Source organism: Coccinella septempunctata, chromosome 4 (genome assembly GCF_907165205.1).
Source record: "Coccinella septempunctata chromosome 4, icCocSept1.1, whole genome shotgun sequence".
In the NCBI taxonomy this organism is placed as follows: Eukaryota; Metazoa; Arthropoda; class Insecta; order Coleoptera; family Coccinellidae; genus Coccinella; species Coccinella septempunctata.
Window position 1 is genome coordinate 29,820,227 of NC_058192.1, and position 12,713 is coordinate 29,832,939.

General features: G+C 37.4%; 2 protein-coding genes across 2 annotated transcripts; one reads left to right on the forward strand and one right to left on the reverse strand.

Moving 5' to 3' along the window:
* Positions 1–6,708: 6,708 nt before the first annotated feature.
* Positions 6,709–7,283, reverse strand: LOC123311288 (protein C10). The gene has a single exon (XM_044895173.1). It carries the CDS (start codon positions 7,194–7,196, stop codon positions 6,825–6,827), a length of 372 nt encoding a protein of 123 aa, XP_044751108.1. The 5' UTR covers positions 7,197–7,283; the 3' UTR covers positions 6,709–6,824.
* Positions 7,284–8,401: 1,118 nt separating this feature from the next.
* Positions 8,402–9,845, forward strand: LOC123312180 (threonine aspartase 1). The gene has a single exon (XM_044896443.1). The coding sequence runs from the start codon at positions 8,595–8,597 to the stop codon at positions 9,639–9,641; it is 1,047 nt and encodes a 348-aa protein (XP_044752378.1). The 5' UTR covers positions 8,402–8,594; the 3' UTR covers positions 9,642–9,845.
* The last annotated feature ends 2,868 nt before the right edge of the window (positions 9,846–12,713 follow it).

Sequence of the window (12,713 nt, forward strand, 5' to 3'; positions counted from 1 at the left end):
AGCAGAGCATTATCACAAATTCTCCCCTGTCCATACTTGAGGATATATGTTGCACAATGTCGGCTATCGCCGTGTTTGTCGATCGGTTTGGCCTAAAGCCGTGTTGAGACTCCGATAGTAACCTACCTCTTTCAAAGAACTTCATAAGCCGACGAGCCATTGTTTTCTCAAAAATCTTGGAAAAAATTCCAACCGTTGTAATAGGCCGATAGTTGTTAATATCAGTAGGACTATGCTTTTTAAGCAGAGGAATTGTGCGCCCGGTCTTCAATATGTTCGGGAAAAGCACCACTCAACACGGAAGAATTATGATAGCATCCGCAATATGATGACTAATCACATCAACGGAATACTTCAGAACAGACACCGGAATCTCGTCTACGCCTGTAGAACGCTTATTTGGTAGCGCATTGATTGAAGTTCGTGTATTTCGCCAGGGGGGTGATGGGATCAAAATACATGGATTCGGCGATATCATAACATTGTTTCCAATCTTCATTTTTCAACATTTCCTTTAGTTTATAATAGTTTATATATTGTTTTGTTTGCCCTTTATCCAATATATTTCGATTGATATTCATTTTGGTACATAATAATATTGGGTAGTGATCCGTGATTAGATTCTGCAAGATAATGCCACTTATATTTGAATTTTCCGGATGCATACCCTTAACAAAAAAGTGATCTAAACATGTTCGGCTATCGGTAATCGTGTGTAATCATTTATAAGCGATGTAAATCCGAACGAGCAAGGTATATTCAGAGATATAGAATAGATTCTATATCTCTGGGTATATTCCTCTATACAGTAGTCATGTGACAATAAATTTGTGTTTATGTCACCAGTAATAATATGCCTGCTACATTTTTTATCAAATTCTTCAATTGAACAATGTGGTGATCTATACATAGCAGTATGTTAGAGGTTTCCTCTCTGACATGAGCATTTATATCCAATGCCTTGACCTTCCCTATTTCAGCTATTGAGTAGTCGAAATCAATGCTTTATTTTACGTACACTATGTAGAGTTCTATCGTTATTGTTGTACTTACCTCATTGTAAATTTGATCCATCCATTTCATTGCTGTATCCCGTTACCGAGAATAAATCTACAAAAAGACACAAAAAGAAAAAAAACTGTCGGTGCGAACAGACTTATAATTTCTTAGGGCTAGTTGCTACTGCGTGCCCTGCACTGAATGCAATGATTTGTTATCATTGACGGATTTTAGGGATTGATGCAGTATATCCTTAAAACTGGCCTCCTCTGGTTTCCGAGTTCCTTCTGTGAATTCGCCTTACAGAGCTATTTTAGGGAGTCTTGTGTCTTACACTCTGTCCTTTAGCATCCAGAATGCCCGTGATGCTGAACTGAAACGGTTTTGTATTTCCGTGTCCAGGTTAGCCCTAGTATTTATGAAGCTGCCCAAGTATTTGAACTGCTTGACCTGTTCTAGAGTTTCATTCCTGGTTTCACTCCTGGCTGATATCTGTTTGAAGCCTATCTGGCGGACTTACCAGCTTTTTTTTTAAAGCTGTACTGTGGTAATGCTGTTAATTTCTGAATACGGCTGGCGAATGATTGTCGAAACTTTGTAGTGAATGTTTCAAACTGATGGAAATAGAATATACAATGAATTTACCAATTTTACCACCACTAATGGTTTCAAGTCAATTAAAGGGGAGGAAATCCTATGCCTACTCCTAATTTCCAAAGGAAGTCACCAATTTTTTGGTCGATTTGCAATACAATATATCTGTATGTGCAGATTCTCAATAAAAGAGCACATACTTAAACTAAGTTCTCTAGGAGAAAATATACTTAAATCAATTGCAATGTAATTAAAATAACATGACTGATTATACCATTTCGAGTTATTATATTTCTTCTATCTATTTACTTATTTATTTATTTATTGCACATTTAGGATACAAACAAAAAAGATTACCAACAAAGTATCCACTTATTTACCAAAAGAATCATCGTTATATTTAAGTCGGTATTATTTTGTACTTTGAACACGCTACGACTTATATTTCGGTATCTCGAGATCCCGACTTATATGTCGAAATGAAAATGAAATGATCAAAATATTTGTTGATTACTTTCGATAAATATTTCTTTCTTGGTATTTGTAATCGTACTAAATGTTCAAAGTGACCACCTTCGGCCGTTACAGAAGAGTCTAGACCACACGGAAACACCCCCCTCCCCCTTTATTTACTTTATGCTAGACTTTTAGACAATATTTTGAAAAACTAAAGGAATTTCTTCTTATAGAAATTGAACGTAGGTTTTCTTCCTCCGGTGTGCAGGCCAAAACAGCATACAGTTCAGCCTGCACTATAGAACAATATCCTTCCCTAGGGGGATGGACAGATTGAAACGAGGTCCCACAATTTCCATTCCAGTCCCTGTGGGCATCATAGAGCCCACCAAGTGGGACCTTCAGGCCAAGAAGCCTGTTTGGTGTAGATCATAGGTCTCTGTCAGGGACAATCACCCTGTAGGGTTCGGCAAAGTAGAAGAGCTGTTGTCGGCTCGATCCCCTCTGTGGAGAACACCATCTTAAGAGCCCCCTGAATAGTCCTCTATCGCGCCATTGTCCCTGTTCCCAAACTATAAGAGCATCTTCATAGCCACCTGTGTAACTACAAAGTCCTAAGGAGGTGAGCCCAGCAGACACTCGATAGCTGCCGTAGGGATGGATCTCGGGATCCACCACACCAGAGATGCGTAGATAAGGATAGGCCTCACCACTACAGTGTACAACCAGTGCATAATGTCTGGTTTGAAGCCCCATCCTTTAACAAGCACTCTCCGAGTAGACCAAAAAATTACATTAGCCTTGCTCGATTGAGTCTCAGTGTGTTTGTTCCACAATAACTTGTGGTCCAGTGTCACACCGAGATATCGAACTTGCTCGGATAGGTTGAGCCCAATCCCAAACAAGCTAGGAAGCTTGATTGTGTGGGGCACCCTTCTCCTAGTAAAAAGAACCATCTCTGTTTTAGGTTTTAGGGTTGACCGAGAGTTCGTTCTCTAAGCACCATCGTTCAATATGCATATTGACGCAGAGCATTCTGCATCAGATTACCTTACCTTTGATCAGTAGGACAAGGTCATCCGTATAGGCCACAACAACAAGCCCAGCCCTCGTCAGCTCGACCAGGAGCCCATTCAGGACAAGATTTCACAGTAGAGTTGATAAAACACCTCCCTGCGGACATCCCCTTCCCGGTGAGCCCCAGATTGTCGAGCCGCCTAGCCGAGCAGTTATGCTGCGATCCCTCAGCAGAGACCTCGCCCAACGACAAAGTGTCTGTTCCACGCCATGTTTGGACAACGCAGCTTGCATCGCGCCAAACGCAGTGTTGTTGAATGCACCCTCTATATCCAGGAATACAGCCAGTGTTCATTCTTTGTGATGTAGTCCGTTCTCAATGCAGTTAACCACCGAGTGAAGAGCAGAATCTACTGATTTGCCTATTTGGTAAGCAAACAAGATTTGGAATATTATTAATTTCAATATTGTCCACCTTCGGCTTGAATGCAAGCTTCACATCGATGAATTAAAGATGCCGTTAAGTGGCGAATCAGATTTGGGTCGTTTCGTATTTAGTTTGCTGCATCTTGAATTCTATCAAGTAATTATGAGATTTGATTTCAACATGATAATCAACCTTCTTCATATGACTATATAAATAAAAATCTAAGCGATTTAGATTATGTGAACTAGATGGCCATTGTATTGGTTCTTAAGAACCAGTCAGGAATTCCTGACCTATCCATTTTTTCCGGAAATGTTCAGTCAGGCAACTGACTCTCCCTCTATGTCTCCATCTTACTGATACCACATATTTCCAACAATGTTGAGCTCTAAAGCCCGTTTGCAACAGCCAAGAATTCTCTACAAAATTCTCGCAAGAAAACGGCAGAGATTATTTTGTACGCAACTGAACAGAGAATTCTACCGAAAGTGCGTATGTAACGGTAGGTATATAATTCACGGCGCATGAATTTTCGACTAAATTCTCTAGAGAATTCATGCGTCGTGAATTTTGTACCGTTACATACGCACTTTCGGTAGAATTCTCTGTTTAGTTGCATACAAAATAATCGCTGCCGTTTTCTTGCGAGAATTTTGTAGAGAATTCTCCACAGAATTCTAGGCTGTTGCAAACGGGCTTTAAGCCCGTTTGCATCATTGAAGTCAAAAAGGTTGTGCTCCAAAAATTTTATACAAATCTTCATTTAAACAATCATTTATACCGTATGTACTTTCATCAAATCATTGCTGAAAATCCCACCCCAAACGTTTACACTGAAACCGTTGATTGAAGTTATACTTCAATCAACGTCAATGAAACGTTGCTGACATATCGTTGGCATATATGGATTCTGCAGTGCCTAAAGTTTCTTTAGTTCAATGCATACCAACCGATATTTTCTGTCGACCTACTATCTACCTTCTGTCAAAGTTTGTCATAGAGCTTGTAGAACACCCTGTATAATATATATGAGAATTGATTATTGGAATGGATCAAAAATTTAGGATATTGTGCAATCATTCCCAACCTTCAAGTAGAGAATCAGGGACGATTCGGAAAAACCCGTGCTGCAGACGTTGAATGTGATTTGGATATATAAAGTTGTTAGTTTAAGATCGCAAACACCATAGAGAAAGGGTCTCTTGTCTCTGGCAAACACCGTCATATGGGGGATTTGCTGAGCAGCTTTACTAGTACCGATTTCAAGTTGCTCGTCGACAAGATTCAGCACAGCTTCTTCTATTGCTGGAATTCTTATCTTTCGCTGGCGACAACACTCATTCTTATTTTAATTGTACCACTTTCTCGTAGTCGTTGGAGAATCCGTGTAAATAGAGCGTCATGTGGAGCCACACACGTTTAGGGAAATTTTCTACATATTTGTTGGATGCTTTTACAGAATGAGGTACACTGTCATCTTAATGAGTACCTGCACACCTATGTGACAAAAATCTCAAAATGATAAGGATAAGCTAAATCGAAAAATGTTTCTTTACCGATTCAAAGTTAATCAAACCTAGTCAGTTGTCATAACAGAGTGACCGCTCACTAGATAAATTCTAGTTCGGAAATAATTCCAGCCTCTACGACTCACGCTTTGGTGATGATAATTTTTTTTCGCCAAATCCTTGAATTTTAGCAAGAAATTAGAACTGACCCCTTAATTGTTAAGAATAGATCAAGCTATCCAAAAAAATTTCTTGCGAAACAAGGTTCAGGGATGAATTTTTCTACCCCTTTCAATCATACAGGAACACCATTAAAATTTTTTTGAATGTCTTCTCACACGATTCACGAATAACATAATAAGAAAAAGTTCTATTAAATGTGTCTAGGTTTCGAATATGCATAAATTCATTATAATAATACATCATGTGTCTTGATCAATGGAAGAGTAGCTTTCCGCTATGGACAAGGGGTGATATCGAATATTCGAGTAAAACGTCGAAAGAAAGGAAATGCTGAGGAAGAAAAGGAATGCTGCAGTAGCAAGTGATTCTTTCAAATGTTAGTCACAAGACCATCTGCGTGAAATTATCAATATAAATGGAATGCGAATGATGGGTAAAAATCGTTGGATTGGAACAGCGTCGCAAAAATGGATAAGAAAGCACGATAGGGTGGGGCGCAATTCTTGAGGTTTGTAATGAAATAACGATGCATAATTATTTCCAATGAAAACGGAAATTTTTCGGAGAGCCGACAGGTCTCCGCTTTTGAAATAATCCGCCACTGAAGGGATGATATAAAAAAATTTATTCAAGATGCTGATAACTAAAAAAAATTACTTTATGAGGTACAGATAATCATAATTTTGTAAGATTAGTAGTAATTTCAATGTTTTTCATTAATAGGTTGTCCTAATTTTTTGGGGAAGAATAAAATAGTAGGAATTCCCCACTTGATTGCAAAATGCCTGGGAAAAGATATTTATAAGAGGTTACTGTTTCAGGAGAAGCTCTGTAACTCTTCTAGCCAATGCAGGGGGCAACATTATATTCACAAAATGTCACGGTGGCAAAAGCACATATAAAAGATAGTTCAAATGACAAAATTGAGATTTCTAACAAAATATTGAATTGTCCATTCTCTTCCAAACAAACTGATATATCTGATAAAATTGTTTCTGATCAGCAGTAACATGCAACATCTTTGGAGATTTATGTTGGAAGTAATTGTCAATTATTATTCCAATAAGGCCCGGTACTTTCACCTTCGAATAAATTTTATTCACTGTCAATAAGTATCCGTCAAATAATTTCTTATCTGAAGGATACCTTATTATTTCGGTGCTTTCAGATGAAATTATTTGACGAATAACAATTCTGTGAAAACACGGTTTACTACTTTTCACTGATTAATGTAAAATAAGAGACCGCATTGTAGAAATTGTCATAATTCCAACTACAAATCAAATATTTCGTGAAAATCACACAAAAAATAACCATACATCCAGAATCTTAAAAATTCAACCAATGATGACGTAAAGACATTCGATTTATGACAAATACAATCTTATTAACGAGTTTCAATGACAGATTTATTCGATGAATAACACTATCTGAAAGTGAAAAGACAGCATTTACAGTTATTCTACGAATAAGACTTATCTATCGAATAAATTTATTTATTCGCACGTGAAAGTACCGGGCCTTAATGAAATTGTATATATTATGGAAGTACATTTTTCAACACAAAATTAGTTTTAAAAGCGAAATTACTAAAATTATATATGTATTTATAAATAAAATACTTCTATCCTGGGGATATGCTAACTACTATTCAATCTTTCTTCGGGTGGGGATGCATTTACAGCAACTGAGGGTAAATAATATGATCGAACAATACTGTGTAATTGGGCAACTTCTGAATTTTCCACTTCTAAACTTCTCAACATCTGAGCAAACTTCACAATGCCTTCTCTGCCTTCAGGGAATCCAAATTCTGTGATGACGTCCATCTGAATTTGCATCACTATGGGAAATAAGAACTGCATCATTTTCAACATTTCATTTCCAACATTATCTCTGGCCTCATCAAGTTTTTGGGTATTTTCTGGAGTTTGAAGTGTTTCTAAAGTTCTATTAAGAATTTCAATGGCTAATTCTGTAGTTAGTGCCGGAAAATCTTCGGTCTTTGGCATATTCTCTCAACTTTTTTGAAACTTTTGTAAACAAGAAATATCAGAGACAACCTCTGAGAAATATCGGAATATGACATTGACCATCAATGTCACAGATTACAGAGTAGATCATCAATGTCTTCTGTGGACATGCATAGACCTAGGTCAAAGAGTTACTCTTTGATTAGGTCCAGAGCAGAGCCATATTTTGGCGATTAAGCGTCTTAATCGATGTCTTGAAGCGTCTTTAAGCGTGACGTCATCAATTTTGTTGTCGCAAAAATAGAATATCGCTGATGGTTGAGTCATCTGTCGTTGTCATTAGACAGCGAATCGAATTGTGAATTTTTCAATTTCTGTTCTTTGGCTATTATTTGAAAAATATTTATTTATTTTAAATGATAATGCAGAAACTGCATTATTGGCAATAAAAGCACTCTTCCCTAGTAGGAATTCAAATCAAATTCGATATAAACAACATATTCTCTCTTCTTCTTTATATCACCGATGCGGCGCTTTCAGGCTACTTTTAACGGTCTTGAATTGGATGGTGGCATGGATATCTTCTCAGACAATTTTGTTAGATTTAAAAAAACCTTGAAACATTTTTTTGTATCGGGTTTGTGAGAGAGAAGTTTTTGTTTTTTTTTTCCTTGATTTCGACGAGTTGTTTTGCTCGGTGAACTCGAACTTTCAATATCTTTAAGTGGATACTTTGTTGGTAATCTTTTTACTGTTTGTATCCTAAATGTGCAATAAATAAATAAATAAATAAATAAATCACCCCTTTCCGCTTAAGAAAACACAGGCCAGAGACAAGATGACTCTATGACACAGGCGCTCTCCACAGACCGCCAGGTTCCGCTTAAAGCGTCTTAAAGACTGACGTCATGACTTATTCGCTCGAATAGCACCCCTTAAAGACGCTTCACGCGTCTTAATCGCGAAAATATGGCTCAGATATATATATATATAATATATCTATATATATATATATATATATATATATATATATATATATATATATATATATATATATATATATATATATCTCTGGTCCAGAGATAACTTGTCTCTGACATAGAGAAAGTCTCTTGTCTCTGATTAGGTCATAGACCTAATAAAATATGTATTATTAGGTCTATGGATTAGGTCCATAGACAATCTAATTGATTGATTAGGTCTATGGTACAGGGAGAGCGAGAGCCCTGGTACAGGTTAATTTTTGCATCCTCCTCTTTGATTTTTGATAGTAAACAAAGAAGTCAAACAGAAAGTCTTCATGAACACTTTAAGTTTTGATAGTGAAGAGTTTTATTAAAAAGAAGGTTTGAAAAATTTTTGGTTTCAACATAGACTTGATGAGTCTATTGGTTTAATAGGATGTAATTTTCGTATAATAATTTGTTTTTTTAAAGAATGTTTCCTTCAATAATAGCGGTGCACTGTGGGGCTGGGGTTCATTGCTCAGATTACCGTTCAGAATACAACAAATTGTGTAAACAAGCTTGTCTGAGAGGTCTAGAATCATTGAAAAACGGTGGATCAGCTTTGGAAGCAGTAAGGGATTCTATAATCACCCTAGAAAATCATCCAAGAACAAACTGCGGTTATGGGTCAAATTTAACTATAGATGGTGAAGTAGAAAATGATGCATCAATAATGAACGGAGAGACTTTATTATATGGAGGTTGTGGTGCTGTCAAAAGACTTAAGAATCCTATACAGTTAGCATATGATCTCTGTACAAAGCAAACACAAGAAAATGTACTAGGACTCATTCCCCCTTCTCTATTAGTAGGAAGTGGAGCTTTGAATTATGCCAAGAGTATTGGATTGAAAACTGTTAGTAATAAAACTATGATCAGTGTAAGTTCTGCAAAAAGACACAAGAAGTATTTGGAAGTGTATCAGGAGGCAACTAGAGATAAAGAACAAAATCTGCTATTGGATACTGTAGGAGCTGTTTGCATGGATGCCAATGGTAATTTTGCTGCTGCTAGTAGCTCTGGTGGAATTTTACTAAAGAAATCTGGTAGAGTTGGTCAGGGTGCCCTTTATGCTAGTGGAACTTGGGCAGATAGTAGTTGTAAAGATAATGAGCCATCCATTGCAGTTTGCACAAGTGGTTGTGGTGAACATCTTGTTAGAACTCAACTAGCGAAAGAAATTGCTAATGACTTAACAGAAGTTGAATGTCCCACAACTGGTTTATATAAATGTCTAACAGATAAATTTATCAATTCAAAGTTTCTGAAGAATGTAGATAACAAATTGTGTGGTGTTCTTGTTCTGAGTAAAAAGAATGATGAAGTTTCATTCATGTGGGGCCATAGTACAGAAACCATGAGTGTTGGTTATATGAGAAGTGATGATAAAAGGCCATCAGCATTTATTTCAGAATTACCTGTAAGATCTAAAGTTGGCCAAATTGTGAATATAGGTGGATATCATTATTCAGTTTGACTTATTTGATAATGAGGCATAATGTTCAATTGAACCAGTTAGAGAATAAGTGGTTCAATTGAACTGGTTACAATATTTATTATTCATACTGAATATAAATATATTTTTTGTGTTGTTATTATAGCAAGATATGCCATTTATTTTTTGTGAATTATAGAATTGAATATTCAATAAAGTCTAAATGAATAGTAATATCCAAAAGTATAGAGTTTATTTCTTAGAACAATGCTTGTTGGATTGTTGCTGTATAAGTCCTGTAATTACCCTTCTATTTATGAATTTCTATAAAATAGAACTCCATACCTGACGAGCGAAAAATTTTTGGATCGGGACCTAAAATTCCGATAAATTTGAAAAACTGCACAACTGCAGCTGGATCTATGCCGACCAAAATCAATAATCTTCGTCATGCTTTAGACGAGCAAAATATCACACGTAAATTCCAATCTTACGAACCGTGTTTTTTTTCAATTCGAATAGTTCGAGAACCCGCATTTGGATTTAGACCAAAATAAGTAGCCGTGAATACGGAGCCTGTCGAAATTGAACCCGGCAAATTCAAAATTGCGTCTAACGGCGTATCCACAACAAAGCGTTACACTAACACACAGAAGGAAATTTTTTAATGATTCTATGGGCCTGTTCCGATATTGCTGGTTTTACTGGCCCGCAATCGAATAACAATAGAACTCGAACGACTGGGCCAATAGGCATCGTCTCTGAAATACTGACCGTACTGTTCAGGAATATCGGAACAGACGGTGAATCTACGTCCTTCGGAACGGATTTCGTGATGATCTTTCAAAAAAGTAATTTTTTATGTAAGAGCGCCTTCAAGCTTCGCTAGAGCTAGCGCTGGATACCAAGAATATCGCGATTGAGTTGTTTTCTTATTAATTATTTCTATCGTGAATGGCATTCTGAAGAGGAGTACTATTGGGAAAGATACCAATTGAAATGATGAACTGGATTTTTATTTTATGTAATTGAAATGCTAACTGTAAATTGCTTTAGTATCGATTGATTAGTGTTCTATATCTATACTCTTATTCGATCCCGGAGAAGGGCTTTTATTGAGTTGAGAATTCGGTGGCCGAAGTGCACTTCGACACGAAGTTTACCATTCACAAACTTCAGTAAAAAAAAACTAATGAGTTATATGTAACTGATCAAAACATAAGCATAGCTCATTATCCGTAGCCGGCCTGAAATTCCATGCCGAAGTGATAATTTGTAGCTTGCAAGAAATTTTGACAACTTAGACGTCCGTGCCGAAGTGCACTTCAGCCAGCGAATTGATTACGAATGCAACACTTGTAGTTCACCATATATTTTATTACATTTCCACTTGTAATGCAGCACTTATTTCCGCCTCTGTGGGGCCACTTCGTCACTTGTTCCACAGCCCTCTTAACAACCTGTGTAAAATGGATATTTTTATATATTTCAAGCGCTTTTAGAAAAAACATTGTTCCTAACTCTTGCGGGAAGTGTATTGCCCGCAAGTATCACTTTCCGCACTGATAGGAAAATAACTATTATTCTATAATATTATGTGCCGGAAAAATCCCTGCACAAAAATGCGCGCGGGAAAGGAATAGCAGGCGTTTTCCCGCACCTTTTGGGAAAGCGACTCTTTGCATCTTGAGATGCGTGGGGGAAAAAGGTTAAACGCGAGTTAAACTCGAAAATTAATTTTTATTACATCATCCACCAAGATAACTAGATAACTGGTCATTTTTTCCTGCATTATTTTTTTTGAGATTATTGAAGTTTGCATTGGTAATGATACATAAATGGAGGAATTTCGTCGAAAATAAAGTTTGTGACGATTATTTGCTAGGTCAGTTCGTTCTTGACGGTTCTGAAGGAAGCATTCCCAATTATTAAACGACAAGACAGCAATACATGCACGTACAAAGTTGATTTATGCAACAAAAACAAAATAAAAAGGACTCAACCATGTAGACAAATAATAGACCGCAGAAACCAGAAAGTCAGGAAATAGTTAGATTGTTAGATTGAACAGTGCACTTTTATAGTGTGCTGGATCTCGCCTTTTCACTACTCAAACTTACAGTATTTTTTATCAACTAGTTAAAATCATGTGAATAAAGACCTTTATTATTATTATGACTTTAGCCTTGAGGCTTTCACACTCCTCTCTAGAGGAAAATTCACTTATCCCAGATATCTCAGATATCAAAAGGATTAAGCTCTGTTGGAGCCCTTTTCAGGTTTTCGGGATCGTGGTGGTGGTCGGGTCCGGGTCGCTCCTCGCCTCCCTGCTGTAGGTTGGATTCCTGCTCCACCCGTACTTCCTGTCGGCGCAGACGGTGTTCCTCTGCATTCCCCATGTACTTGCGTACAGTTCTCGCTGTTCCGAGCAGTACCGCCTTCTGCATGACTCTATAGATATTTTCGTCCAACTGAAGTTTCCTCAAGTTCTCCAGTAGTTTCTTCGGTATCAGGCCTGTAGATGAAATTACAATGGGGATGGTCTTGATATCTTTCAGCTTCCACTGTCTTCTGGTTTGTTAGTCGAGATCTCTGTATTTTGAAATTTTTTCAGTGTGCCTATCTAGAAGATTGTTATTATTTGGAATCGCCACATCGATGAATAGTGCTCTGTCCTCATCCTTATTGAGCAATATGAGGTCTGGTCTATTGTGGGTTATTTTCCGGTCTGTGAGAACCGTGCGATCGCAGTAGAGCTTGTGATGTTCATTTTCCGTATGGTAATCGTAATAAGAAAACTTTTTCGAACTTAGAAGTTGGTGTTTTAGTGCCAATTCTTGGTGAAGAATCTTGGCAACAGCATCATGTCTATTTTTGTACTCCGTGCCCGCGAACTTCTGACATCCCCCGGTGATGTGCTTATTATTATTATTATATTATATGTGCGGCGGACGGGCCGCGGCTTCCCTCACTCACACACTCAAAAATGTTAAAAAATATGAGAAAAAGTTCGGGGATTTTTCACAGAGCCGGGGGGGCCCCCTATAGTAGGAGGCCCCAAACGGATAAGAAAGCAGGGTCGGGTGGAGTGCAATTCTTATGATCTGTAATGAA